Genomic DNA, 25,946 nt, shown 5'->3' with positions numbered 1-25,946 from the left:
GCTGTTGAGAAAAGAGGGGGGAGGAAAAGCCCCCCCCGCAACTTATGCCAGTGCTGGTCTCCCAGCTGCTTTCTGAGAAGGAGGAGGAGGACTGGAGGGAGGGATTTAAAAATATCGGAAAGCTGAGGGAGAGTTACAAGGTTATTATTGCCGCATGACGCCTTTTCATCCCAGCTGCGGGTGGAGTGAGGACGTCGTGAGGGGAAAAAGACAGCAGCCCAAACCTCTTTGGCGTGGCACGGCTTTCCTTCTCCCCCCCCCGCTGCTGCTGCTGCGTGCTACTCACTTTTTTCCTCTTTCCTCCTTCCTGGCCTTGGGAGGTGGTTGCGTGAGGCTGGAGGGGAGCCGGGCTGGAGAGAGAAAAGTTCATCCAAGGCCAGGAAAGAGGAAAAAAGCAAGGAGTGCAGACACAGCAGCAGGGAAAAAAAGGAGAGCTGAGCCGATACTGGTAATCCAGGAAGTGACTTTCGCCAGTCAGTTGGAGCTGCGCATGCAACTTCATTTCCACCGGTGGAACTGCATTCCACCCTGTCCTGCCTGCTGCCCACTCCTACATGGGAGGCAATACAAATGGGTCATCCTAGGGAAAATCAACCGGGCTATGAAAGCAAAAAGATCCAGATTTACTTCAGTTTACTTAGTTGCTTACAACTGAATATACTGTGTTATTGCTCATGCTTAGCAACAATACAAATTCAGGACACATTAAAATACTGTATATTTATAATACCTTTTGCCAACATCCTGGTACCGGTAATCCATCTGGACCCTGTAACGAAATAAAGAATCATTTTATATTATTGGAAAACAGATAAGAAACAAATACCACTTCATTCATGATGACTCTGAAAAATCTACAGCAGTTACTATGAATCTAATGCGAAGACCCATGCAGAAATCATGTGCTGGTTTGAAGAAAAATCAGTATATTGGAACAGTGTTCCATTAGTTAATAACCATTAAAACAATAAAATATCTGAATTCTCCCACATATTTATCTTCTCAAGGTGTTTTGATTTATGGAATCACATAAATTTTTGAGGTAGGAAAAGCCATATAGCGTAGCTAAATTAACCTGTGCAGTCTGTAGGGAGTGTTCTGGTTTCTGGTAGAACTTTAGTTATTGAAAATAACTCTTACTGAATGCAGTATTTCATAAACAAATAAACTCCATTTTTATTATCTTCACTTCTGTATTTAAAAATGCAATGCAGACTAGCAAATTCTTTTCTCCCATTATCTCTCTTAATTACATTCCACATGCATTCCTTCATGCCTCCTCCCCTCTCCTGAAATTCATGAATTTACAGCATGATTCAAAAACAGCAGAATGACTGCAATATAACACAGAATAAATTTACTCGCTCCGGAGCCAAACTGAAACACATTTCCGCTTAGAACTACATTGAAACTCAGCCTTTCTTCCCCACTGGCCTCCTGCCGTAAGTAATACATCCCTCCAGTATTTAACCCATTCCTCCCCTTGATATATTTTTCCTAACACCCGTTCCTTGCGTTTTTGGACCCTTCTGAATTGAGGATTGACCCAGCGAATGTCTGTTTCTTCCTCACTAGATTCTGGACTTATAGCAACATCCTGTTGCTGGCCTCCCACCTGTTCTAATACCTGTAACCCAGGGCCTACCACTAATTCATAAACACTATCTGTATCAGAGTCCTCAAGCTCTTCATCATCCTCCAACTGACTAGGAGTATGTACAACAGGAAGTACCATTGAATTTAACTCCACAGCAGCTTTTGAGAAAGATTTACAAAGGCTATATCCTTAAAACGAGACTGGGAGCAATGATTAGGAAAATCCTCACATGTTGGGTTGTTTTTTAAAAATCTATGTCCATGTTTTCAGTTTACAACTATCAATTGGAGGGACGTCATACATTTGCTATGTAAACATTAGAACAGCTATGCACAACATGCTTAAAAGCCCCTCAACCAGTGATGGCTTGCTCCTGGTTTGGCCCGGTTCTTAGAACTGGTAGCGCCAGTGGCGGGAGCCTCAGCCCACCCACCCACCCCCTGGAATGCTTCTGTACATGCATAGAAGTGTCGCGCATGCGCGAACTGGTAGTAAAGGGTTTTAGAACCCACTACAGCCCTCAACCAATTTTGCACAAACAACATGTGTTTCATAAAGCTTGTGGCATCTAGATAAAAAAAAGGTTCACAGTGAGTGAAGCTATTTATAGAACTTGATATCAGATTTTAGAGTTTGCAATTTTCTCCTATGCATCTGATGGGGTAATTTAATGGCAACCACTAAAGCTGATGCATCACTGATTAGAAAATCTGACTGAGGAATCAGAGCAGATTCGAGTTTTAAAAAAGAACAACTAAAGTCAACCATGATATTCATAGATGGAGGAAACCAAAAGACAGGATTGACAAAGCAGACCTAATTGGGAAAAGGTGATTTGGAATATCCTCCCAATACAGGATTTTGTTGAGATTTTCAGAGTTTGTCCTGAGCATCTGCTTGTAGTATTAACTGTTTTATATAGTTCAACCAATACAAACTTTAATAATTCAATGAACTAAGTATTTATTGTTCAAAGGTACACTGGTGGGATCAAACAAAATTGAAAAATAGCTTATGAAGCAAATAGCTTGTTAGCAGTGAAGGGCTACCAAAAGTTTTACTACCACACTGTGGGCGTGGCTTATGCAGGATGCCCTGCATTTTCTTTCAGATTTCAGTGCAAATTTGGTACTCTGGGGTGGAACTCCATTTTTGCTACCCCATTGTGCCCCCCCCCACATCTGGGCAGCAGCCCACCCCTACTTGTTAGGAAAGAGCCGGGGTGGCGCAGCAGGTAGAGTGCTGTACTGCAGGCCACTGAAGCTGACTGTAGATCTGAAGGTCAGCGGTTCAAATCTCATCACCAGCTCAAGGTTGACTCAGCCTTCCATCCTTCCGAGGTGGGTAAAATAAGGACCCGGATTGTGGGGGCAATAGCCTAGCTCTGTTAATAAGTGCCATTGCTAACATGTTGTAAGCCGCCCTGAGTCTAAGGAGAAGGGCGGCATAAAAATTGAATAAACAAACAAACAAACAAACAAATAAATAAATAAATAAAATGATTTGAAATGGCTCAGATTTAGGTTTAAAAAGAAATGTCCTGGTGCTTTGACTCATCTCCATTTCCCACTAATTATTAAGATACTGTGACAGCTCCTTTCTCAGGGGCAAAATAAAGATAGTGAAGAAAGGAAAAGCGAGTACCACAGGAATCAAGGAACCCTTAATATTAACCGAAAGGAAAAATAGCCATAGATTATGAACGCTTTACATAGAAACATAGAAACATAGAAGTCTGACGGCAGAAAAAGACCTCATGGTCCATCTAGTCTGCCCTTATACTATTTTCTGTATTTTATCTTAGGATGGATATATGTTTACCCCAGGCATATTTAAATTCAGTTACTGTGGATTTATCTACCACGTCTGCTGGAAGTTTGTTCCAAGGATCTACTACTCTTTCAGTAAAATAATATTTTCTCATGTTGCTTTTGATCTTTCCCCCAACTAACTTCAGATTGTGTCCCCTTGTTCAGAGCTTTGCCGTATATTGTTGCTAAAACACAGATCTGTATATTTTTATCACAGCAGCAACATATAACCTGTCAATTAAACATTTTGTGTGAAATCACAAGTCAACTTGTTCAGATGTTCTTGTAGTCTAGCAGATTCTGCTCTTAAAACATTTAAAACATACAGAAAACAAGTAACTTGCTTTTGTGACTGGCTGTGTTACAGAATTTTGTTTCCTAGACTCAGAGTAGTAGGATGCGGATCCAAACTTTGAAAGTCTTTTAAGATAGAGTACAGAAATCCCAAATGAAAGATTTTGAGAAAGGTGTGGAACAAAAATTATATATAATAGATAGATCTTGGGAATGTACGGAATCGGCATGAGACTTCTAATTTGACATAGTTTTCTAAATTCTATGATTCAGGTTTCTGCGTCTTGGTATCTTTTTAAATGGAGAAACCAGAGACTCAAACTGAACCCTTCACCATGCCTCGCTTTTGTTTGGAATGCTAAGGAGACTGTGACTGTGTTGCTTGAGAACCTACATTTATCTCTTTAATGCTACAAAATATATACTCAGGCTGGGAGGAAGGGGGAAAATAGGAATATGCAAGCAGAAAAAGTCATGCAGGAGGAGGAAGGAAGAGAAAGATACTGTACCAAAGGACAGAGCATTTCCACACCATCCAGTTCTGGTAAACCTGGCTCCCCTTTAAAAATGAACTGTTAATTGAAAATGGAGAGAAGGTTAATAGGAAAGGAAGGAGGAACAAAAATAAAAGAAAAAATCAGAGGTTGACTGAAATCTTTTAGCTGGTCAACCTCCCAAGAAGAAGACACCCAGTGATGAAGTATTGTGACCTAATGGAGCTGCCCAATTTCTTTCAACCCTAACTTTTGCTTTGTTTTGTTTTGTTTTAAAGGGAGGAAACAGGGGCAGAAGGAAGGCAAGCTGTTCCATTTCCTCTCAAAGACCTACATTTGGGGGGCGTTGGGTGTTTTAAAGAGTGAACATTAAAAACAGTTTGACCTGCAGAGGCCTCCTACTCCTGCCATCCTTATTTTGGCAGAGCAGGTGTAGGGAACCACAATAATGGCAGTCATTGGAAATTACATTTTGGTGATGTGACCAAAATTAGAAGCCACAGCCAAGGGACTCTGAAGCTGACCATAACCTGCTAGCTGCAAACCTTTGCTATATAGGCTTCAGGACAGTCAGGATAAAACTGACAGGTGACAAGAGGGGCAGCAAAGGCCTTTCTGGGGTTTTTTTTTTTTTTCTGTTTTTCTGTTTATATTTTGTGATATTGCCCTAAAATGACAGGGAGGAGTGTGGCTTTTAGGATGGCTTGTGAGATGTTTTTAGCCATCTGTTCAATATTAGGGAATAAAAGCACATTCTAGCGTGGCATAAGAAAGGCCAATGATCAGAAGCATTAGCATTCACTTAGACAATTTGTTCCAAACAGCCTGCCTCTCCAAAATGTTTTGAAATAGTTTATACTAAAGTTTTCAAACACAATGAGAATATTCCACTCTCCCCAATAAAATCATACCACTGGGCAAGGCTGATCTAATCCAGGAGGGCCTGGTTCTCCTTTTTGTCCTTTTGCTCCTTTTCTGCCCGGCAATCCTCTTTCTCCCTGTTGACATTAAAATAAAAAGACACATATATTCTTAAAGAATTTGAATGACAAATGTCTCAACCTTCAGCTAGTACCTAGTTGTTCTTAACTTTTGCATAATAGAATGCTTTGTCTATTTGCATTAAATGACTGACATTTTATTTATTTATTTATTTATTCATTCATTTGTCCAATACACAAATACATAGGAAGAAAAATAGGCATGTAGTAATATATATAAGGGTAAAGTGAACTTAGAGGAGAGGATATATGAAAGAAAGAAAATATATATGATAAGTGAGAGAAAGGAAAGACAATTGGACAGGGGACGAAAGGCACACCAGTGCACTTATGTACGCCCCTTTAGACCTTTCCTATAGAAACATTTGACTGATATAAATAATGGATACAAAGCAGGGATCCAAGAAATTAGCTCAATAAAAATTAAGATGGCTTCTCTTACTATAGAGGACTTGCATATATATGACATTATGTACCTAATAAAAGTTTAGAACAGGGGTGTCAAACTCAATTTCATTGAGGGCCACATCAGGGATGTGTCTGACCTGGGGGGGGGCTTGGGAGGCGTGGCCAACTCAACATCACTCATGTCGTATACCCTTGTGGTGACCAAAGCACTCTGCCAATGAAAATGGGCTTCTGAGCTCCATTTTTGGCCTGGGCAGCCTCCTGTAATCTTCTGTCAGCGAAAACAGAGCTCCAGAGGGCTGTCTGTAGCCCTCAAAACTCCATTTTCACTTGCAGAGATACTGCAGGCCGATTCTTTGCTGTTTCCAGGGCAGAGAAGAGCAAATATTTTTTAAGAAGGTATGGGAATAAAATGCCAGATTTTAGCATCCCACAGGATGGATCTGGCCCCCTGGTCTTAAATTTGACACCCCTGGTTTAGGTTAAGATTAGCAACTTTTTCAGGTCACCAATAAACAAACAATAAACAAAGAATGCCCAAAATTTCAAAAAAATCAGCATACTTATATGCTGAGTTGGCAATGCTAGGAGATTATGACTTCTTAAAGTGTTTTATTCAAATCTGGGTATCATGGGTAGCTTTGATGCTGTGCTGCCAAGTCTAAATTAAATCTGTAACCTGTAATGAAGGGCTTACAATGTGGAAAAATAAAAATGCTGGTTTAACAGAACTATGGATATTATGATTTGGACTTAGGGGTTCAGGTGGGCTTATTTCTCACGTACCTGCCTCCCAGCTGCGTGTCAAAAGCCCTGCCTGTGCTACTCGAGGAGGTAGCCGGGTTGGCGGTGGAGTTCCCAAGACTTATTGTCTTGGGGGACTTCAACCTGCCGTCACTCGGCGAAACCTCTGGGCTGGCACAGGAGTTCATGGCCACCATGACAGCCATGGACCTGACTCAAGTAGTACAGGGTCCGACTCATGAAGGGGGGCACGCACCCGACATGGTATTCCTTTCCGAGCAATTGAGTAATGGTCTGAGACTAAGGGGCTTAGAAGCAGTGCCTTTGTCATGGTCAGACCATTTTCTACTACGGCTTGACTTCCTGGCTCCAATCCTTCCCCGCAGGGAGGCGGAACCAATTAAGATGTTCCGCCCCAGACGCCTGATGGACCCAGAGGGCTTTCAGACGGCGCTTGGGGTTATTCCAGAGGCACTTGTCCACAGTTCGGCAGAGTCTCTTGCGAAAGCCTGGAACGAGGCTGCAGCAGAGGCTCTTGACCGGATTGCGCCTTTGCGACCTCTCCGTGGCGCTAGACCCCGTAGAGCTCCATGGTTCAACGAGGAGCTCCGGGAGTTGAAACGCCAGAAGAGACGTCTAGAGAAGCGATGGAGGAAGAGTAGGTCTGAATCTGATCGAACACTTGTAAGAGCTTTTATTAAGACTTACAAAGTGGCGCTCAAGGCGGCAAGATGTGCGTACCATGCCGCCTTGATTGCATCAGCGGAATCCCGCCCGGCCGCTCTGTTTAGGGTGACCCGCTCCCTTCTTAATCAGGGGGGAGTTGGGGAGCCCTTGCAGAGTAGTGCCGAGGACTTTAACACGTTTTTCGCTGATAAAGTCGCTCGGATTCGGGCCGACCTCGACTCCAATTGTAAAACAGAGTCGACTGACAACGAGTCAGTCGAGGTGACTGGGGCACGTACTTGTCCACCTGTCTGGGAAGAGTTTGATCTGGTGACACCTGATGAAGTGGACAAGGCCATTGGAGCTGTGAGTTCCGCCACCTGTTTACTGGATCCGTGTCCCTCCTGGTTGGTTTCGGCCAGCAGGGAGGTGACACGGAGCTGGGCCCAGGAGATTACCAACGCTTCCTTGGGGAGGGGAGTTTTTCCATCACTCTATAAAGAAGCGCTTGTGCGCCCCCTCCTCAAGAAGCCCTCCCTGGACCCAGCCGAACTTAACAACTATCGTCCAGTCTCCAACCTTCCCTTTATGGGGAAGGTTGTCGAGAAGGTGGTGGCACTCCAGCTCCAGCGGTCCTTGGAAGAAGCCGATTATCTAGGTCCCCAGCAGTCGGGTTTCAGGGCCGGTTACAGCACGGAAACCGCTTTGGTCGCGTTGATGGATGATCTCTGGCGGGCCCGGGACAGGGGTTTATCCTCTGTCCTGGTGCTCCTTGACCTCTCAGCGGCTTTCGATACCATCGACCATGGTATCCTTCTGCACCGGCTGGAGGGGTTGGGAGTGGGAGGCACTGTCCTTCAGTGGTTCTCCTCCTACCTCTCTGGCCGGTCGCAGTCGGTGTTAGTGGGGGGCCAGAGGTCGACTCCTAGGTTTCTCCCTTGTGGGGTGCCTCAGGGGTCGGTCCTCTCCCCCCTGCTATTCAACATCTACATGAAACCGCTGGGCGAGATCATCCAAGGACATGGGGTGAGGTATCATCAATATGCGGATGATACCCAGCTTTACATCTCCACCCCATGCCCAGTCAACGAAGCGGTGGAAGTGATGTGCCGGTGCCTGGAGGCTGTTGGGGCCTGGATGGGTGTCAACAGACTCAAGCTCAACCCGGATAAGACGGAGTGGCTGTGGGTTCTGCCTCCCAAGGACAATCCCATCTGTCCGTCCATCACCCTGGGGGGGGAATTATTGACCCCCTCAGAGAGGGTCCGCAACTTGGGCGTCCTCCTCGATCCACAGCTCACATTAGAACAACATCTTTCAGCTGTGGCGAGGGGGGCGTTTGCCCAGGTTCGCCTGGTGCACCAGTTGCGGCCCTATCTGGACCGGGACTCATTGCTCACAGTCACTCATGCCCTCATCACCTCGAGGTTCGACTACTGTAATGCTCTCTACATGGGGCTACCTTTGAAAAGTGTTCGGAAACTTCAGATCATGCAAAATGCAGCTGCGAGAGCAGTCATGGGCCTACCTAGGTATGCCCATGTTTCACCATCACTCCGCAGTCTGCATTGGTTGCCGATCAATTTCCGGTCACAATTCAAAGTGTTGGTTATGACCTTTAAAGCCCTTCATGGCATCGGACCAGAATATCTCCGAGACCGCCTCCTGCCGCACGAATCCCAGCGACCGATTAGGTCCCACAGAGTGGGCCTTCTCCGGGTCCCGTCAACTAAACAATGTCGGTTGGCGGGCCCCAGGGGAAGAGCCTTCTCTGTGGCGGCCCCGGCCCTCTGGAACCAACTCCCCCCGGAGATTAGAACTGCCCCTACTCTTCCTGCCTTCCGTAAACTCCTTAAAACCCACCTTTGCCGTCAGGCATGGGGGAACTGAAACATCTCCCCCTGGGCACGTTTAATTTATGCATGGTATGTCTGTGTGTGTGACTGTTAGCATATGGGGTTTTTTAAATATTTAAATATTTTAAATTTGTCTGATTGCTTATGATTTGTTTTTACATGTTGTGAGCCGCCCCGAGTCTTCGGAGAGGGGCGGCATACAAATCTAAGTAATAAATAAATAAATAAATAAATAAATGATTTACAGTATATTGAATCTTAAATGTTTTTTATACAAATATGTGGAAAATTAACATGTCAAGGAAGAGGATTTAACTTTATATATATTTGATTAGACAATTTCCTAGAACAGAGATGTTTTATGAAAGAATGGGAATAAAATAGAAAAGTAGTAAAATGTGTTTTTGTGTATTTAAAATTTAAGTTTTCCAGTACAAAATGTGCAGCCACATGATTTTAATTATGTGAATTGTTTAAATTAAGTATGTCGAGTCGGTCATTGTGGTAAAGGGTAATATGTGTACAAAATAGATTCTGCCTTGTTAGAATATAATATGATAAATTATCTGTCCATGCTTAATCCCATTTAGATTATATGGGAGAATAAAGGTGCAGAGAGAGCTTTTTTGAAGAACTGAAAACAAGACAGGAACTTCTAATTCAGAGAAATAGAAATGACAGCAACCTTTTCTCCTCTTTCACTTTTTTCTCCTTTTTCTCCTCGGAGACCAGGAAAACCCTAGAAAAATAAGAGGGCAGCATTTAGAGTCAAATACACAAGAATAACATTAATCATAAAGCAAAAGATAACAAGGAAGTATAGCCAAGAATCATTCTCAGAAGGAAGGAGAAACGTTTTTTGTGTTGATGTGTATGTGCACAAGGTTGCATACCCAGAGATGTGGCCATGTGCGCACGCGTGTGTGTACACACACACACACACACACACACACACAGAGTTATACACTTAATAGGAGTTCTGAAGTGTATAATATCCAAATCTGTTAAGAAGCCACTAGATGGCACAGAACTCAAACTAACTGAACATTACAACAGCACTGTATTATGACATCCTTATGATAGGGACCATATGAAGAAGGCTGATATCTATGATTGAAAACCATGTGTAGTTTAGAGTTCAGTTTTTAATTTACTCAGGAACTATGACTGATAGCCACTGTAATTCAGCAAACAGAAAACCTGAAAGACTTAATTTCAGACATCTGGCTATCTTCCAGTTTATGTCTTTTATTTATAAAACAGAAGTGAATGACCTACTTTAGGACTGCTCTTTTTTTTCAAAACTTCAGCTGAAGGACAAAGTTATTGTAAATAGGACAGATAGTTCTTGCCTAACAATCTTAATTGAGACCAGCAACCTTGTTTCAAACCTAAGTGATTGCTAAAATGTGAAATTAGGTGAGCTTGATTGTGTATTCTGGCTGGAAAGAGACAAGACCACTCAGTTTCACACTTTTGACTTTTGTTTGCTTCTTAAACACCCTCCTGCCTTGGGAGGGCTCAAGTGCCTACTTACTATCTAGTACACACTGAAAACAAAACAAATGGGCCACAGCCTATGCTGGGAGCCATGAGTGTACTACCAAAACAGCTTGTAGTAGTGTCTTTCTCTCCATTCTCTGCTCTAAGGAGAAGGAAAAAGCAAGCAATTTCTAAAGGCAGAAAAATTCTCTTGCTTGACCCTTCCTCCCATCCCCACTCACAAAGTGGAGAGATTATAGAATTAGGATGTTGTAATCTATTGGTGTAGTTAGTGTATGTGCAGATCCAATCATTAAAGTTTTGTCAATGTACAGGTTTTCTAAGTGCTGTCCAAGATTTTTTTGGTATGGAACCCAGTATGCTGATAACCACCACAGCTGGTTCACACAATAATCTTCCAATTTCAATTTTCAAATCTTGATATTTTGTGATCTCCAATCTTTGTCTTGTTCCAATATTCCCTAGTATTACCACATCAGTTGTCCAAGCTTTCTACTTTTCAACTTCAGTTCAATCTGGTGTGTTATGAACCAAAACTATATCTGCTTGTATTAAGAAATCCCACAATATTTTAACCTGCTAATTTTTGACCATTTTTTAAAGCTAGCAGCTTTTTTATTACAGGCACATGGTATTTTACAGATGTTCCAGGGAATCATTTTGACAAGTATATTACATCATTGTTCATAATCAGTTTATGTGATCTTGCATGAGCTGAGTATAGGATGTATTGTTTCTTCCGCTTCTTTGCACAATCTATACTTTGAATCATTTGATGCTTTTTTAGTTCTGGTCTTTTTTATTATTTATAATATAAAATAGAAAAATGCAAAAGAAAATAATAGAAAAGTTAGGGAAGGGAAAAGGAAAAAGAAAGGTGTAGAAAAGAGAGGGGAAAGAAAGAAAAGGCATTGACCTCTACTCCCTTTGGTGCAGTAGAATAAGCTAGTAACATCAAACCAACTTTTTACTTTTACAGACTAGTATATACTAGTCATTTCTATAACAACAAACGGTTCTGGTGTTGATTGCATTACAGGAATTCCTCAACATACGAACATAAGGAAATTTGCCTAATATGGTCATATGTTATGATGGCTATAAAAAAGGTCAGTCATGCAACGGCCTAATTTTATAAGCTTTTTTGCAGTGGTCCTTAAACAAATCTGCAATCATTAAGCAAACAAAACAGTTGTTAACCAAACCATTGGTTGTCTAAATCAGGGATCCCCAACCTCTGGCCTATTTGCAATTGGACCATGGAAATACCAGGCCAGAGTGCATGCATCCCTACTTGCACAAGCAAAGGTCAAGTGTGTGGCGGCACACTCCATTTGCATGAGTAATGGATGCGCGTGTACACCACTTGTGTAAATGGAGCTGCACATATGTGTGCTTGCTGGCCACTCATGCATAATCCTCCCCCTCCTCACCAGTTCACAAAGACAGAAAGTTGGGGAACCTGGATCTGAATTATTTCATATATTACTTGGTGACATACTAATGACACCGTGTAGGTAAATTATTGATTACTTACATCCAATCCTGGTTCCCCCGGCTTTCCCTGCATTATTAAAAAGGAGAAATAGAAAACATTGATAAGATGATGGTGGAATGGCACATTAATTGGGTTACGTTATCTCTACAATTTATATTTTAAAAATACCGAATCTGGGTGTGTTAGTAGGTTTAGCCTCAATGGGAAAATTAAGCAATATCCTATCTATCTCCTACTAATTTCCATGTACTGTACTAGGGCAATGCAAACCCTTATTCAGCATAACTTTATGCTCATCGGTCATTTTAGTATGGCAAAAATAAAGCAATTGGGGCTTCCTTTGAAAAGTGTTCAGAAACTTCAGATTGTGCAGAATGCGGCCGCGAGAGCTATCGTGGGGCTTGCAAGATCAGCCCACATTTCGCCAACCCTCCGCGGCCTGCACTGGTTGCTGATCAGTTTCCAGTCACAATTCAAAGTGCTGGTAATAACCTATAAAAGCCCTAAATGGCATCAGACCAGAATACCTCCGGGACCTCCTTCTGCTACACGAATCCCAGCGGCCAATCAAGTCCCACAGAGTTGGCCTTCTCCGGGTCCCATCGACTAAACAATGCCGTTTGTCGGGACTCAGGAGAAGAGCCTTCTCTGTGGTGGCCCCGGCCCTCTGGAATCAACTCCCGCCGGAGATTCGAATTGCCCCTACTCTTCCCGCCTTCTGCAAGATGTTGAAGACCTATCTATTTATTTATTTATTTTATTTATTATTTAGATTTCTATGCCGCCCCTCTCCGCGAACTCGGGGCGGCTCACAACAAAAATATAAACAATCGTACAAATCCAAATAGATTCAATAAATTTAAGTATTTAAAATAGTTTTAAAAAGAACCCCACTATATTAACAAGCACACACACAAACATACCATACATAAATTGTACATGGCCGGGGGAGGTGTTTCAGTTCCCCCATGTCTGACGACAAAGGTGGGTTTTAAGAACTTTACGGAAGGCAGGGAGAGTAGGGGCAGTTCTAATCTCCGGGGGGAGTTGGTTCCAGAGAGCCGGGGCCGCCACAGAGAAGGCTCTTCCCCTGGGGCCCGCCAACCGACATTGTTTAGTTGACAGGACCCGGAGAAGGCCCACTCTGTGGGACCTAATCGGTCGCTGGGATTCGTGCGGCAGAAGGCGGTCTCGGAGATATTCTGGTCCGATGCCATGAAGGGCTTTAAAAGTCATAACCAACACTTTGAATTGTGACCGGAAATTGATCGGCAGCCAATGCAGACTGCGGAGTGATGGTGAAACATGGGCATACCTAGGTAAGCCCATGACTGCTCTCGCAGCTGCATTCTGCACGATCTGAAGTTTCCGAACACTTTTCAAAGGTAGCCCCATGTAGAGAGCGTTACAGTAGTCGAATCTCGAGGTGATGAGGGCGTGAGTGACTGTGAGCAATGAATCCCGGTCCAGATAGGGCCGCAACTGGTGCACCAGGCAAACCTGGGCAAACGCCCCCCTCGCCACAGCTGAGAGATGGTTTTCTAATGTGAGCTGTGGATCGAGGAGGATGCCCAAGTTGCGGACCCTCTCTGAGGGGGTCAATAATTCCCCCCCCAGGGTAATGGACGGACAGATGGAATTGTCCTTGGGAGGCAAAACCCACAGCCACTCCGTCTTATCCGTGTTGAGCTTGAGTCTGTTGACACCCATCCAGGTCCCAACAGCCTCCAGGCACCGGCACATCACTTCCACTGCTTCGTTGACTGGGCATGGGGTGGAGATGTAAAGCTGGGTATCATCGGCATATTGATGATACCTCACCCCATGTCCTTGGATGATCTCACCCAGCGGTTTCATGTAGATGTTAAATAGCAAGGGGGAGAGGACCGACCCCTGAGGCACCCCACAAGGGAGAGACCTCGGAGCCGACCTCTGACCCCCCACTAACACCGACTGCGACCGGCCAGAGAGGTAGGAGGAGAACCACTGAAGAACAGTGCCTCCCACCCCCAGCCCCTCCAACCGGTCCAGAAGGATACCATGGTCGATGGTATCGAAAGCCGCTGAGAGATCGAGGAGCACCAGGACAGAGGATAAACCCCTGTCCCGGGCCCGCCAGAGATCATCCATCAACGCGACCAAAGCGGTTTCCGTGCTGTAACCGGGCCTGAAACCCGACTGCTGGGGACCTAGATAATCAGCTTCTTCCAAGGACCGCTGGAGTTGGAGTGCCACCACCTTCTCGACAACCTTCTCCATAAAGGGAAGGTTGGAGACTGGACGATAGTTGTTAAGTACGGCTGGGTCCAGGGAGGGCTTCTTGAGGAGGGGGTGCACAAGCGCTTCTTTATAGAGTGATGGAAAAACTCCCCTCCCCAAGGAAGCGTTGGTAATCTCCTGGGCCCAGCTCCGTGTCACCTCCCTGCTGGCCGAGACCAACTAGGAGGGACATGGATCCAGTAGACAGGTGGCGGAACTCACAGCTCCAATGGCCTTGTCCACTTCATCAGGTGTCACCAGATCAAACTCTTCCCAGACAGGTGGACAAGTACGTGCCCCAGTCACCTCGACTGACTCGTTGTCAGTCGACTCTGTTTTACAATTGGAGTCGAGGTTGGCCCGGATCTGAGCGACTTAATCAGCGAAAAACTTGTTAAACTCCTCAGCACTACTCTGCAAGGGCTCCCCAACTCCCCCCTGGTTAAGAAGGGAGCGGGTCACCCTAAACAGAGCGGCCGGGCGGGATTCCGCTGATGCAATCAAGGCGGCATGGTACGCGCATCTTGCCGCCTTGAGCGCCACTTTGTAAGTCTTAATAAAAGCTCTTACAAGTGTTCGATCAGATTCAGACCTACTCTTCCTCCATCGCTTCTCTAGATGTCTCTTTTGGCGTTTCAACTCCCGGAGCTCCTCGTTGAACCATGGGGCTCTACAGGGTCTAGCGCCACGGAGAGGTCGCAAAGGCGCAATCTGGTCAAGAGCCTCCGCAGCAGCCGTATTCCAGGCCTCCGCAAGAGACTCCGCCGAACTGTGGATGAGTGCCTCTGGAATAACCCCAAGCGCCGTCTGAAAGCCCTCTGGGTCCATCAGGCGTCTGGGGCGGAACATCTCCATTGGTTCCGCCTCCCTGCGGGGAAGGATTGGAGCCAGGAAGTCAAGCCGTAGTAGGAAATGGTCTGACCATGACAAAGGCAATGCTTCTAAGCCCCTTAGACTCAGACCATTACTCAATTGCTCGGAAAGGAATACCATGTCAGGTGCGTGCCCTCCCTCGTGAGTCGGACCCTGTACTACTTGAGTCAGGTCCATGGCTGTCATGGTGGCCATGAACTCCTGTGCCAACCCAGAGGTTTCGCCGAGTGACGGCAGGTTGAAGTCCCCCAGGACAATGAGTCCGGGGAACTCCACCGCCAACCCGGCTACCTCCTCGAGTAGCACAGGCAGGGCTTTTGACACGCAGTTGGGAGGCAGGTACGTGAGAAATAAGCCCACCTGAACCCCTAAGTCCAACTTCAGCAAGAGAGACTCGCAACCCGCAATTTCCGGAGCAATGAGCCTACGCAGGCAAAGGCTCTCCCTGGCTATAATAGCCACTCCTCCCCCCCTTCTCTGGGGTCGAGGTTGATGCCATATCTGAAACCCGTCTGGGAAAATTTCAGAGAGAGGAACACCTCCCTCCGGGCCCAGCCAGGTTTCAGTAATACAATGTCACCAGGCATGGGGGGAATAACTATCTTGTCCCCCCAGCACCACCTTTTTCTGACTGTAATATATGAGAGTCAGTGCTTTTACAGCCCTCTCTAAGCAGTTTACAGAATCAGCATATTGCCCTCAACAATCTGGGTCCTCATTTTACCCACCTCGGAAGAATGGAAGGCTGAGTTAACTTGAGCCAGTGGTGAGATTTGAACTGCTGAACTATAGCTAGCAGTTAGCTGAAGTAGCCTGCAGTGCTGCACTCTAACCACTGCGCCCCCCCCCCCCGGCTTGCATGACAGAAGGATTTCATCTGTTATGGTATACTAAATAAATGCAAAATTTAAGTGACTTTATATCACATTAAAAATGAACGATGCCTTTTAATGATCTTTTTTAAAAAAAACAACATCATTCAGTTCTTACCTTGTCTCCTTTGGTACCAGGTAAACCAATAAGTCCAGGAGTGCCAGGAGGACCCTATAGAAAATGAACATGATCAGGAAAGTTTGGGATATCTCCTCTGCTTCCCTGGGCGGGGTTCATAAGACTCTGTTACTCACATGTGGCCCAAGGGGTCCTTTTTCACCTTTATGGCCACTTTCACCTTTTGAACCCTTTGACCCATCTGAGCCCTTAAAGGAAAACAAGTATTTTGATTAGGCTTTCAAATAATCACATGCTATTTAATAACCTGCTTTATGTCTGCCTTATAAACCAGTTGCATTTGCCTGGCACCCATGTTTCTCAAGGGAAAGGTGAGATGGTGCATTCTTTAAGAAAAGTTGCCATTCTTCTAATTCAGTGATGGTAAACCTATGGCACGCGTACCACAGGTGGCATGCAAAGCCATATCTGCTGGCACGCAAGCCGTTGCCCTAGCTCAGCTCCAACATGTATGTATGTGCTGTTTGGTTTTTAATTATGATAGGGTTTTTAGTTATTTTTAATATTAGATTTGTGCCATTATAATATTGTTTTTATCGTTGTTGTGAGCTGCCCCGAGTCTTCGGAGAGGGGCGGCATACAAATCTAATAAATTAAATTAAATTAAATTATATGTGTCCCAGCCAGCTGATTTGTGGCTCTGGGAGGGTGATTTTGGCTTCCAGGGAGCCTCGGGGGGGATGGGGGATGGAGCTTTTACCCACCACTGGCTCCAGGGAAGCCTTTGGAAACTGGGGAGGGCGAAACATGAGCCTACTGGGCCCACCAGAAATTGGGAAATTGGCAATTTCCGTCCTCCAGAGGGCCTCTGGAGGTGGGAGCTGTTTTTGCCCTCCCAAGGCATTGAATTATGGGTATGGGCACTCACGCATGCACGATAACACGCACACATGTTCTTTTGGCACCCAAAGAAAAAAAAGTTCGTCGTCACTGTTCTAACTCATTCTATCTTCTGAGAGCCAGTTTGGTGCCGCAGTTAAGGCATCAGGCTAGAAAGTGGGAGAATGTGAGTTCTAGCTTGCCTTAGGCACAAAACCAGTTGTGTGACTTTGGGCCAGTCACTCCCACTCAGCCTTAGGAAGGAAATAATGATAAATTACTTCTTGGGGGAGAAAAAATAGCTTTCCAAAAAAACTGCAGTTCAGACAGCCTCTGAGAATCAGACACAATTGAATGGAAAGAGAGAAAAAAGGACATTCTTCATTAGAGGAAAAGAATTTGCACTTTTCCTCATCCTATTACAGTAAAACAATGTACACCTTGAAAAATTACTTTTGAACATAATTCATGCCAATTAATATTTTGTTCTCACTTAAACTAAACACACTTTCCCTCAACAAAAAAGCAACAAAATAATTTCCATATAGTCAGTATGTATGTATGTATGTATGTATGTATGTATGTATGTATGTATGTATTTTATTTATTTATTTATTTATTTATTTATTTATTTATTTATTTATTTATTTATTTATTCATTCATTCATTCATTCATTCATTTATTTGATTTGATTTGTATGCCGCCCCTCTCCGTGGACTCAGGGAGGCTAACAACAGTGATAAAAACAGCATGTAACAATCCAATACTAAAGCAACTAAAAAACCCTTAGTAAAGAAACTCCTGTATAAATCAATGTTCAACTTACACCTAAGAGAGAAAGTCATTCCACAATGTTTGTTAGTTTTTTCAAAATTTCAAGACTGTTTACTAGGAAATAAACAAATGTAAGTCGGGCTCCCTAGTGGTGTAGAACTGAAAGCCTTCTTTAGAAAAAAAAAATAGAAGAATTTGCAAACACTTTTATTCCTGACCAAAGACTTCTTTGTAAGTACAATGAGATGCTTGTACCTGATGCTTGCTTTAAAAAAAAATGCTAAACACATAGCGATTTTGGGGTATTTGCATTAGAACAGGGTTTAAAATTGGGATTTTTTGTAATATATTCCCCCAGTTTGAATCTTCCTGATTTAGGCAAATGTTTCCATATTCTTCTTGAAAAAATGTCTCTAAAACGTATTGCAAAAGTTGTTTTATCAAAGAAACAAACTTATTGATTCCACCTTCTAAATCCAAAATTGAAACTGATCATCTAAATAAAATATTTTATACTTGTACAGTCAACCTACTTTTTTCTTCAAATGTTCTGTTATAAATTAATTTCTCAATGCCTATGGTTTTCTTCTTTCATTCAAGATCTACTCTACAGTTATAAAATGAACTGTTTTTGTCTTTATCAATATAGAGGTAAAAAGATTGATCATGTGCAGGCAAAAAAGTAGTGGGAGTGACTTCCAACTTCCTGCTGACGTTGCTTATGGAAAGTTGGCAAGGAGTATCAGAAATCAAAATCTCATGTTCGAAATTGCCTGTGGCAATTCTGCAACGGAGACAAGTATGCGAATACAACTGGTCTGAAGATCTTTGAAATTTCAGTCACCCAGAAATAAATGGGCCCAAGATTTTCTATGCATTCTGTAAGTTAGCAGATTTAAGGTACCTTGATTCAAAAATGGTTGCCCTATGATGCACTGTTTCAACTCATTCAAGGTTGCAAACAGATAAACAGAGAGGACAGTTTCAGCAATATATAGATTAAAACTTTTTTATGACACACCTTCTGTCCTTGACTTCCTTGAGGGCCCTGTAAGATAACAAATAGAACATTTTAAAATAAGATATTTTTAAAGCTATGGGTTTACATCTAATAAAAAATGTTCAGATTTTTATATTAGTAATCCACTTGTGTCCCTTCTCTCATTGAAGGTGCTTCAGTGTAGTAGAAGATTATGTGGAATGAGAAGATGTTTTCTCATTGTTCTTTGGGACAGCCTCACTGTTGAGACAATACTTGCCCACGCTTTGATTCCTTTTCAGAAGAGACTAAACATTAAATACTATTCCAAACAGTCTTTGTAGACCATCTGGGTTTGAAAACTGGAAGTGAGTTTTGAGGTCATGTTCTTAGGTAATTTATAACACTGCCCCAGGACAGGATACAGAGCTTAGTCATAAATACCGGATCCCTAAGTGGCCTGCAGAGTTTAGTTCCATGTATACTGTTATTGAGACATACATATCTAGGGTCTCCAAGTAGCAACTTTAAAGGGTGGAGAGAACAGAGTGTGGCCTATGTGCAGAACCTATAGACTCATAGAAGGGATGATGAAGAGGTGAAGGGAAAATATTTCAGAAAGTGATATTCCTCTGAGAATTTTATAAATAAATAAAACAAAGTGATGCCATGCATTACAATAATGGCCATTAGCATGACATATATACATGTACTATTGTCTCAGGTTTAGCTATTAAGGACTAACCTTATGTCCTTGTATTCCTTGAGGACCCTAGAGAGAACAAGCATTCATTTGTAAAATATTCTAAAATAATATTGGAGATTTGAAATATTTGTGCTCAAAATGTCAGTATTACAAAGCCGAATTTCCCCAACCAATTCTAGACATTTCCAAGAGAACTTATACTCACTGAGAACATTGATATTTGTGGGGCCCTATTACTCATTCGCTCTTAATGTTATTATCAATACCCAATATTAAAAAAACCACAGTTTTAAATGTTTGTTGCCTTGGTATGTAGGAATCTTGTATTTAAAACTGTTCCCCTAATTTTATCTCTCAGATACATGGAAAACTGCTAACAAATATTTAATTATACAGTGAACCCTCGAGTTTCGCGAGGGTTCCGTTCCAAGACCCCTCGCGAAACTCGATTTGTCGCGATATAGCGGTGCGGAAGTAAAAACACCATCTGCGCATGTGCGGCCATTTTTTCATGGCCGCACATGCGCAGATGGTGAAGTTTGCGTGTGGGCGGTGGGGAAGACCAAGGGAAAGTTCCTTCAGCCGCCCAACAGCTGATCTGCTCGGTAGCGCGGCAGCAGCGAGTTGGGCGGCTGAAGGAACGTTCCCTGGGTCTTCCCCGCCGCCTCGGATCCTCGCTGATGCCCGCCCGCCGTTTGCCGCTCGTCCCGTTCGCCCACCGCTCGCCCCGTTCGCCCGCCGCTATCGAACTTGCTATCGAGCCTGCTAATGAAATCCAACCCGCAGCGGCCCTTTCCCTCTCCAGGCTGCGGGAGGGGTCCGGCCTCCCCCGCCCGCCTCTGCTGCAGCCGCCGCCGCCTCCCCGACTGGCACAAAAGGGCCCCGCCCGCCCCGCCCCGAAGCTTACCTTGCGAGTTTTTGGCTGCGGGGGGAGAAGTAGGACTTTCCTAACTCCCTCCCCCCGCCGCGCACTAACTTGATGACGGCCTTCTCCAGCCAGGGGACGGCGAGGCCCTCCCAATGCCCCACGCTTGGAGCCGGAGTGAGGCCACTTCCGCCTCCGGATGAAGGAATCTCCTCAAACTCAAAGCCTGTATCCGGTTTACCCAGGACACGAGCGGCGAAGTGAGCCACAGCCACCTCCGTTCGGGCGAAGGAATCCCTGGGCAACGGGGAAACTCCACTGAAACCGGGCGATTTGGACTTTCCATTCCTCCAAGTCACTTCGCCGCTCGTGTCCTGGGTAAACCGGGCGGCAGGATACAGGCTTTGAGTTTGAGGAGATGCCTTCATCCGGAGGCGGAAGTGGCCTCACTCCGGCTCCAAGCGTGGGGCATTGGGAGGGCCTCGCCGTCCCCTGGCTGGAAAAGAGCTCCTCTCCCCACGATCTGGGACGGCTTGGCCGTCATCAAGTTAGTGCGCGGCGGTCCTGATGGCGGGCAGGTGAACGGGCGAGCAGCAAACGGCGACCGGGGGGAGGGTAGCCGGAGCGCCGGCCAGGCGGGGGCGGGCGAGGCGAGGGCTGCGGGGCGTGCCGTGCTCCAAGTTGCCGCGCTGCCTTTGTAAACCTGCCGTGGGAGCGGGCGGCTTGGCCTCGCTGCGGCGGCGGCGGCTTTGCGGGTCCTCGCTGGCGGCCTCGCCGGTCGGAGGAGGCTGCGGGGCTTTCTAAAGGGAGGAAGAACTTGCTATCGAGCCTGCTAATGAAATCCAACCGGCGGAGGGTCTGAAATTCCACCCGAGGGGAAATGGGGGAAAAAAGCCCAGCCGGGAGCGCGGCGCCAGGCATTGTTCTCCGGACCCCTCCCGCAGCCTGGAGAGGGAAAGGGCCGCTGCGGGTTGGATTTCATTAGCAGGCTCGATAGCAAGTTCGATAGCGGCGGGCGAACGGGGCGAGCGGTGGGCGAACGAGGGGAGTGGGGGGCGAACGAGGGGAGCGGCGGGCGAACGAGGGGAATGGGGGGCGAACGAGGGGAGCGGCGGGCGAACGAGGGGAGTGGGGGGCGAACGAGGGGAGCGGCGGGCGAACGAGGGGAGTGGGGGGCGAACGAGGGGAGCGGCGGGCGAACGAGGGGAGTGGGGGGCGAACGAGGCGAGCGGCGGGCGAACGAGGGGAGTGGGGGGCGAACGAGGGGAGCGGCGGGGCGAACGAGGGGAGTGGGGGGCGAACGAGGGGAGCGGCGGGCGAACGAGGGGAGTGGGGGGCGAACGAGGGGAGCGGCGGGCGAACGAGGGGAGTGGGGGGCGAACGAGGGGAGCGGCGGGCGAACGAGGGGAGTGGGGGGCGAACGAGGCGAGCGGCGGGCGAACGAGGGGAGTGGGGGGCGAACGAGGGGAGCGGCGGGCGAACGAGGGGAGTGGGGGGCGAACGAGGGGAGCGGCGGGGCGAACGAGGGGAGCGGGGGGCGAACGAGGGGAGCGGCGGGCGAACGAGGGGAGTGGGGGGCGAACGAGGGGAGCGGCGGGCGAATGAGGCGAGCGGCGGGCGAACGGGACGTGCGGCCGCCGAACGGGGGCGAGCGGCAAACGGCGGGCGGGCATCAGCGAGGATCCGAGGCCGCGGGGAAGACCCAGGAAAGGTTCCTTCGTCCGCCTAGCAGCTGATCTGCTCGGCAGCGCAGCACCAGCGAGGAGCCGAAGATCTTCGGCTCCTCGCTGCTGCTGCGCTGCCGAGCAGATCAGCTGCTAGGCGCCCGCTCGAGAGCAAGAGGGGGAGAGATAGAGAAAGAGAGAGAAGGAAAGAAAGATGAGAGAGGGAGGAAGAGAGTGTGAGAGAGGAAGAAGCAACATAGAGAAAGAGGGGGAAGACCCAGGGAAGCCTCTGCCCGGCGAAACTCCACCATCTACGCATAGGGCACGCATGCGTAGATGGTGGAGTTTACTTCCGGGTTGAAAACTCGCGATATAGCGTTTAGCGAACATCGAGATCGCGAAACTCGAGGGTTCACTGTATTTCTAAGCTAATGCATAAGTCTTCATAATCACCCAAAACAAACAAAAAACAACCCCCCCACACACATGTTAAAAGGGGGGTTTGGCTACCAAATGTTGATGGTATCATTCTACCATCATTTAATTCAGGAAGGTCTTTAAGCATTGTACAAGTAATCCTTGGGTTATGATCCAAATTGGCACTAGAATGTCCATCAGTAAATGAAACAATAGTTAAGCTCAGGTCAGAAGTTGCAAACCCATTTTGAGGCCTTGCAGGAAGAAGGCTGGGCCGAGCAAACAGAGGGTCTGTGGGATATGCTTTGTTAATACTGAGATTGCGGCCACCACTTCCTGAAGCCAGTAGGCCAATTCCCTAAGAACACTTCAAAATGAGCTGAGGAACATGTGCAATGCCTTTGTGAAGCCCACATCCCACTACTTCTTTCATTTCCACCATCAAAGAAAAAGCACATCCTGAACAACTACCATCTTTGCCCAAGGAGCTACTGCTGCCTCTTTGGCCCATTGCACTGTTCTCTTCATGGTCTATGGACTATTGCTCCTGGAAACAGAAGATGGGTCAGCTCTGCCTGCTCTCCTGCTCTGCTGACTATGTTCTGTTGAATCCTCTGTGGCTGGACCTGGTGAGCTCTCTTTGACAGATGAAGCTCCATTGGCACTCACTGTACATATCCTGAGGTTGCATCCTTGTCCAGCTCCTGGAACATGGATCAGCAGTGGAGGGAAGAAGATGGTGAAGGTCAGCAGGAGACACTGACAGGTGGAGGGGGGACTTGAAGTAGAAGCAGTTGACCCAGGACAGGAGAAAGTGACCATGGGATCCTGCAACCAGCTGTAAACGTGGGCTGGTTGCCAAGTGCCCCAAAATTAATCACATAATCACTACAATGGCCTGATTTTTGAGGATCTGTTGTAACTGCCATTCACCCACTAATGTCATAACTTTGAAGGGTTACTGAATGAATGGATGTAACTCGAGGACTATCTGTAAATATTTGCAATGATAATCAAAGATTATTATTTTTAATTCAAAGTGATATGCTTTGTTGCGGGGGGGGGGGGCGGTACACATAAACTGCTGAGTTGTCAATAGCTTAGCCAAGCTACTTGTGCAAGAAGAAGATTTTGGTAACACTTACCATAGGACCTGGTAGACCTGGTACACCAGGGGGCCCTGGTTCAGGTATGACCTGCATATGTAAATGACATTACAAATCTGAACTGTGAAACCACACATGAAGACAGGTAACTCTTCAAAATGAAAAGTAGGATGTCATTATTGAAAAATCACAGCAATTATAGATGGGAAAACTATTTTAAAATTATTCTTCTAAAGAGTGAGCCTGGGGATAATATAGTGTTTTCTGCAATATATCCCTATGATGCAATCAATTTTTTACAGATTTAAGGGTGCCCATCTCTTCTCTTAGAATTGCAATGTTACTATAATATCATACACTCTGTTTCTGAGTATATTTTTCCTGAAATACTCAATCGATACAAATTCTACTACTCAGCAATAAAGCCTGCCAGACGGCAGAAGAAATGCATGATCATGGCATACAACAATCTAGACAGGAATTTCATACATGTGAAGCAATACTGCATCAGAGATGGGCAATTTGTGGCCTTTTAGCTTCTTGTGCAACTTGAAGCTCTTTCTAACCAAAACTTTTGAAACCTTATCCCACAACCTCGTGCTATTTTGCAGTAACAGATAGTTACTGTTTCCTACCTTAAAGCCTTATTGCTTTAGTGTGTCTGGTAACTACAGTCATAAAGATTGTAGTTGTACAATCTCTGGGCAGGTTGTAATCTCCAGCTTTATGTTATGATCTTAAATTATTTTTGATTGTAAGCAGCCTTGCCATCCAATTTAAATGAATAATTTCCAAATAAATGACTTGATTCCAGATATGAAAACACTCTTAAATGCCCTGAACACTTTAATACTTTTATGTATAGTTTAATTACATTTTAACTGTACATTTTACTTTTCCCCCCAACTACCTTAATTATTACATGCTCAAAACAAGCACACAAATATGTTTATTACAGAACACTGGACTGCTGTTTTTATAACAAGGCTGTAATTTTACACCTTGGCATATTTTGATAGTAACTTGATATCTGACAAGTATATAGTTCAATTGGTGACAACTTACAAGGTTTTGCTCGCAGGGTGTCCCAGGTTCTCCTTTACGTCCATCAATACCCTAAAAATACCGCAAATACCGTAAAAAGAAATATAAATAATGATAACTGAGGATAGTTCTAGATAAAGTTGTCCCCTGTCCAGTTGTGTCTGATTCTAGGGGGCAGTGCTGATCTCTGTTTCTTAGCCGAGAAAGCCAGTATTGTTATAAGAGTTTCTGTGGTCCTGTGGCAACTAGAATGATATTACTTCCCACCAAAGTGTACCTATTTATCTACTCGCATTTGCATGCTTTCAAACTGGTAGGTGGGCAGGAGCTGAAGCACGTAACAGGAACTCACTCTGTTACACAGTGCTCAGGTTTTGAACCTAGGCCGACAGCTTTCCAATTGGCAAGCTCAGTTTCTTTAACTGCTAAGGCATCTTCCTCTAATTCTAGATAAAGGAAGACAAGTCACTTTGTTTTCTCTGGAAGTGTTATTTTAGCTGATTTTCCAATTAGACTTCAGCAGAAGGATGGGTTTTTTTTATAAAAAAGGATTGCTCTTATATCCATAACCAGATAATCACATAGTTTGGGAAAACCTCTCTAACATATACTGTTATCAGCAAGGGAGTCATGTCTCCACAATGAATGTTAAAGATGGTTTGATGATTAGGAGTAATCAAATTATTGGTTTCTTTGGCCAACTAGAACCAACATTGAGGTTGGTCAAATCCCATAGCTGCACAAAGAAGCTCTTTCGCTCCTCTTAAGGCCTATGGCTCTCTAGGATAGAAGATTTATTATCATTTACAAATACACTGACATATTTATATAAACTTTTAACATAGTTCCTCTTTGTAGTGACTTTTATGAAAACGTTAACATATGAAGAATGGAAAACCAAAGTAGTCAGTATAAAATGTACTAATGTAATATCTAACAAGGGTTTTGACTGAAAATTGATTTACTAGGAAAAAAACACTATATGTGATTCAAATACAGTTAGTATTATATACATCCAAATCCAATACACATGTATATATCCATTAATGTCTTCAGGTTAAAAAAAAAAGATGATACATGTAAATGGATGTGGATGAGCCCATTTCTTGTTTATGTAAACTGGAAAGATTGTTGGTATTGATACGTTATTTATAATTTTATTTATTGTTTTAATGGTTAGCTGCCTTGTTCATATATTTGTGATGGACAGCCACATACAGTATGTTAAACAAATAAACAAAGTAAACAAATTTATATTGTAAATGTCTGACATTTATAAGTTTTAAAGTCACAAAAATGATTTCAAAATATCTTCTGAATTGAGGAATGTTCCTTTTATGGTTGTGCCAAATTTTATATTGATTACTTTTTACTCTCAAATCTGGCCTTATTTTATATTGGAACAGGAAGGAGAAAGAAAGGGTGGACTTTAATTCAATTGGGTGCCAATATCAATTTATAAGAAAAATTGTTGTCTTAAAACAAAAAAAGAGTGGCATTAAAGGCAGGATTGCATAGATTCTGGAAGTTTCATCTCAGTAGTAGAACCGAATTAT

At 44.8% G+C, this 25,946-nt stretch overlaps 1 protein-coding gene across 1 annotated transcript in view; it reads right to left on the bottom strand.

Moving 5' to 3' along the window:
• Positions 1-25,946, bottom strand: part of COL23A1 (collagen type XXIII alpha 1 chain) — a 376,723-nt gene that overhangs the window by 3,578 nt on the left and 347,199 nt on the right. Inside the window, exons 19-28 of the mRNA XM_070739187.1 lie at positions 24,412-24,462; positions 23,386-23,436; positions 19,334-19,360; positions 18,631-18,657; positions 16,132-16,203; positions 15,995-16,048; positions 11,912-11,938; positions 9,557-9,610; positions 5,108-5,194; positions 731-769 (exon numbers count right to left, since the gene is read on the bottom strand). Coding sequence (XP_070595288.1) covers positions 731-769; positions 5,108-5,194; positions 9,557-9,610; positions 11,912-11,938; positions 15,995-16,048; positions 16,132-16,203; positions 18,631-18,657; positions 19,334-19,360; positions 23,386-23,436; positions 24,412-24,462 — 489 coding nt within the window. The remainder of the gene's footprint in view (positions 1-730; positions 770-5,107; positions 5,195-9,556; positions 9,611-11,911; positions 11,939-15,994; positions 16,049-16,131; positions 16,204-18,630; positions 18,658-19,333; positions 19,361-23,385; positions 23,437-24,411; positions 24,463-25,946) is intronic.

Source organism: Erythrolamprus reginae, chromosome 2 (genome assembly GCF_031021105.1).
Source record: "Erythrolamprus reginae isolate rEryReg1 chromosome 2, rEryReg1.hap1, whole genome shotgun sequence".
NCBI classification, from domain to species: domain Eukaryota; kingdom Metazoa; phylum Chordata; class Lepidosauria; order Squamata; family Dipsadidae; genus Erythrolamprus; species Erythrolamprus reginae.
This window is presented reverse-complemented; position numbering and strand designations above follow the sequence as displayed.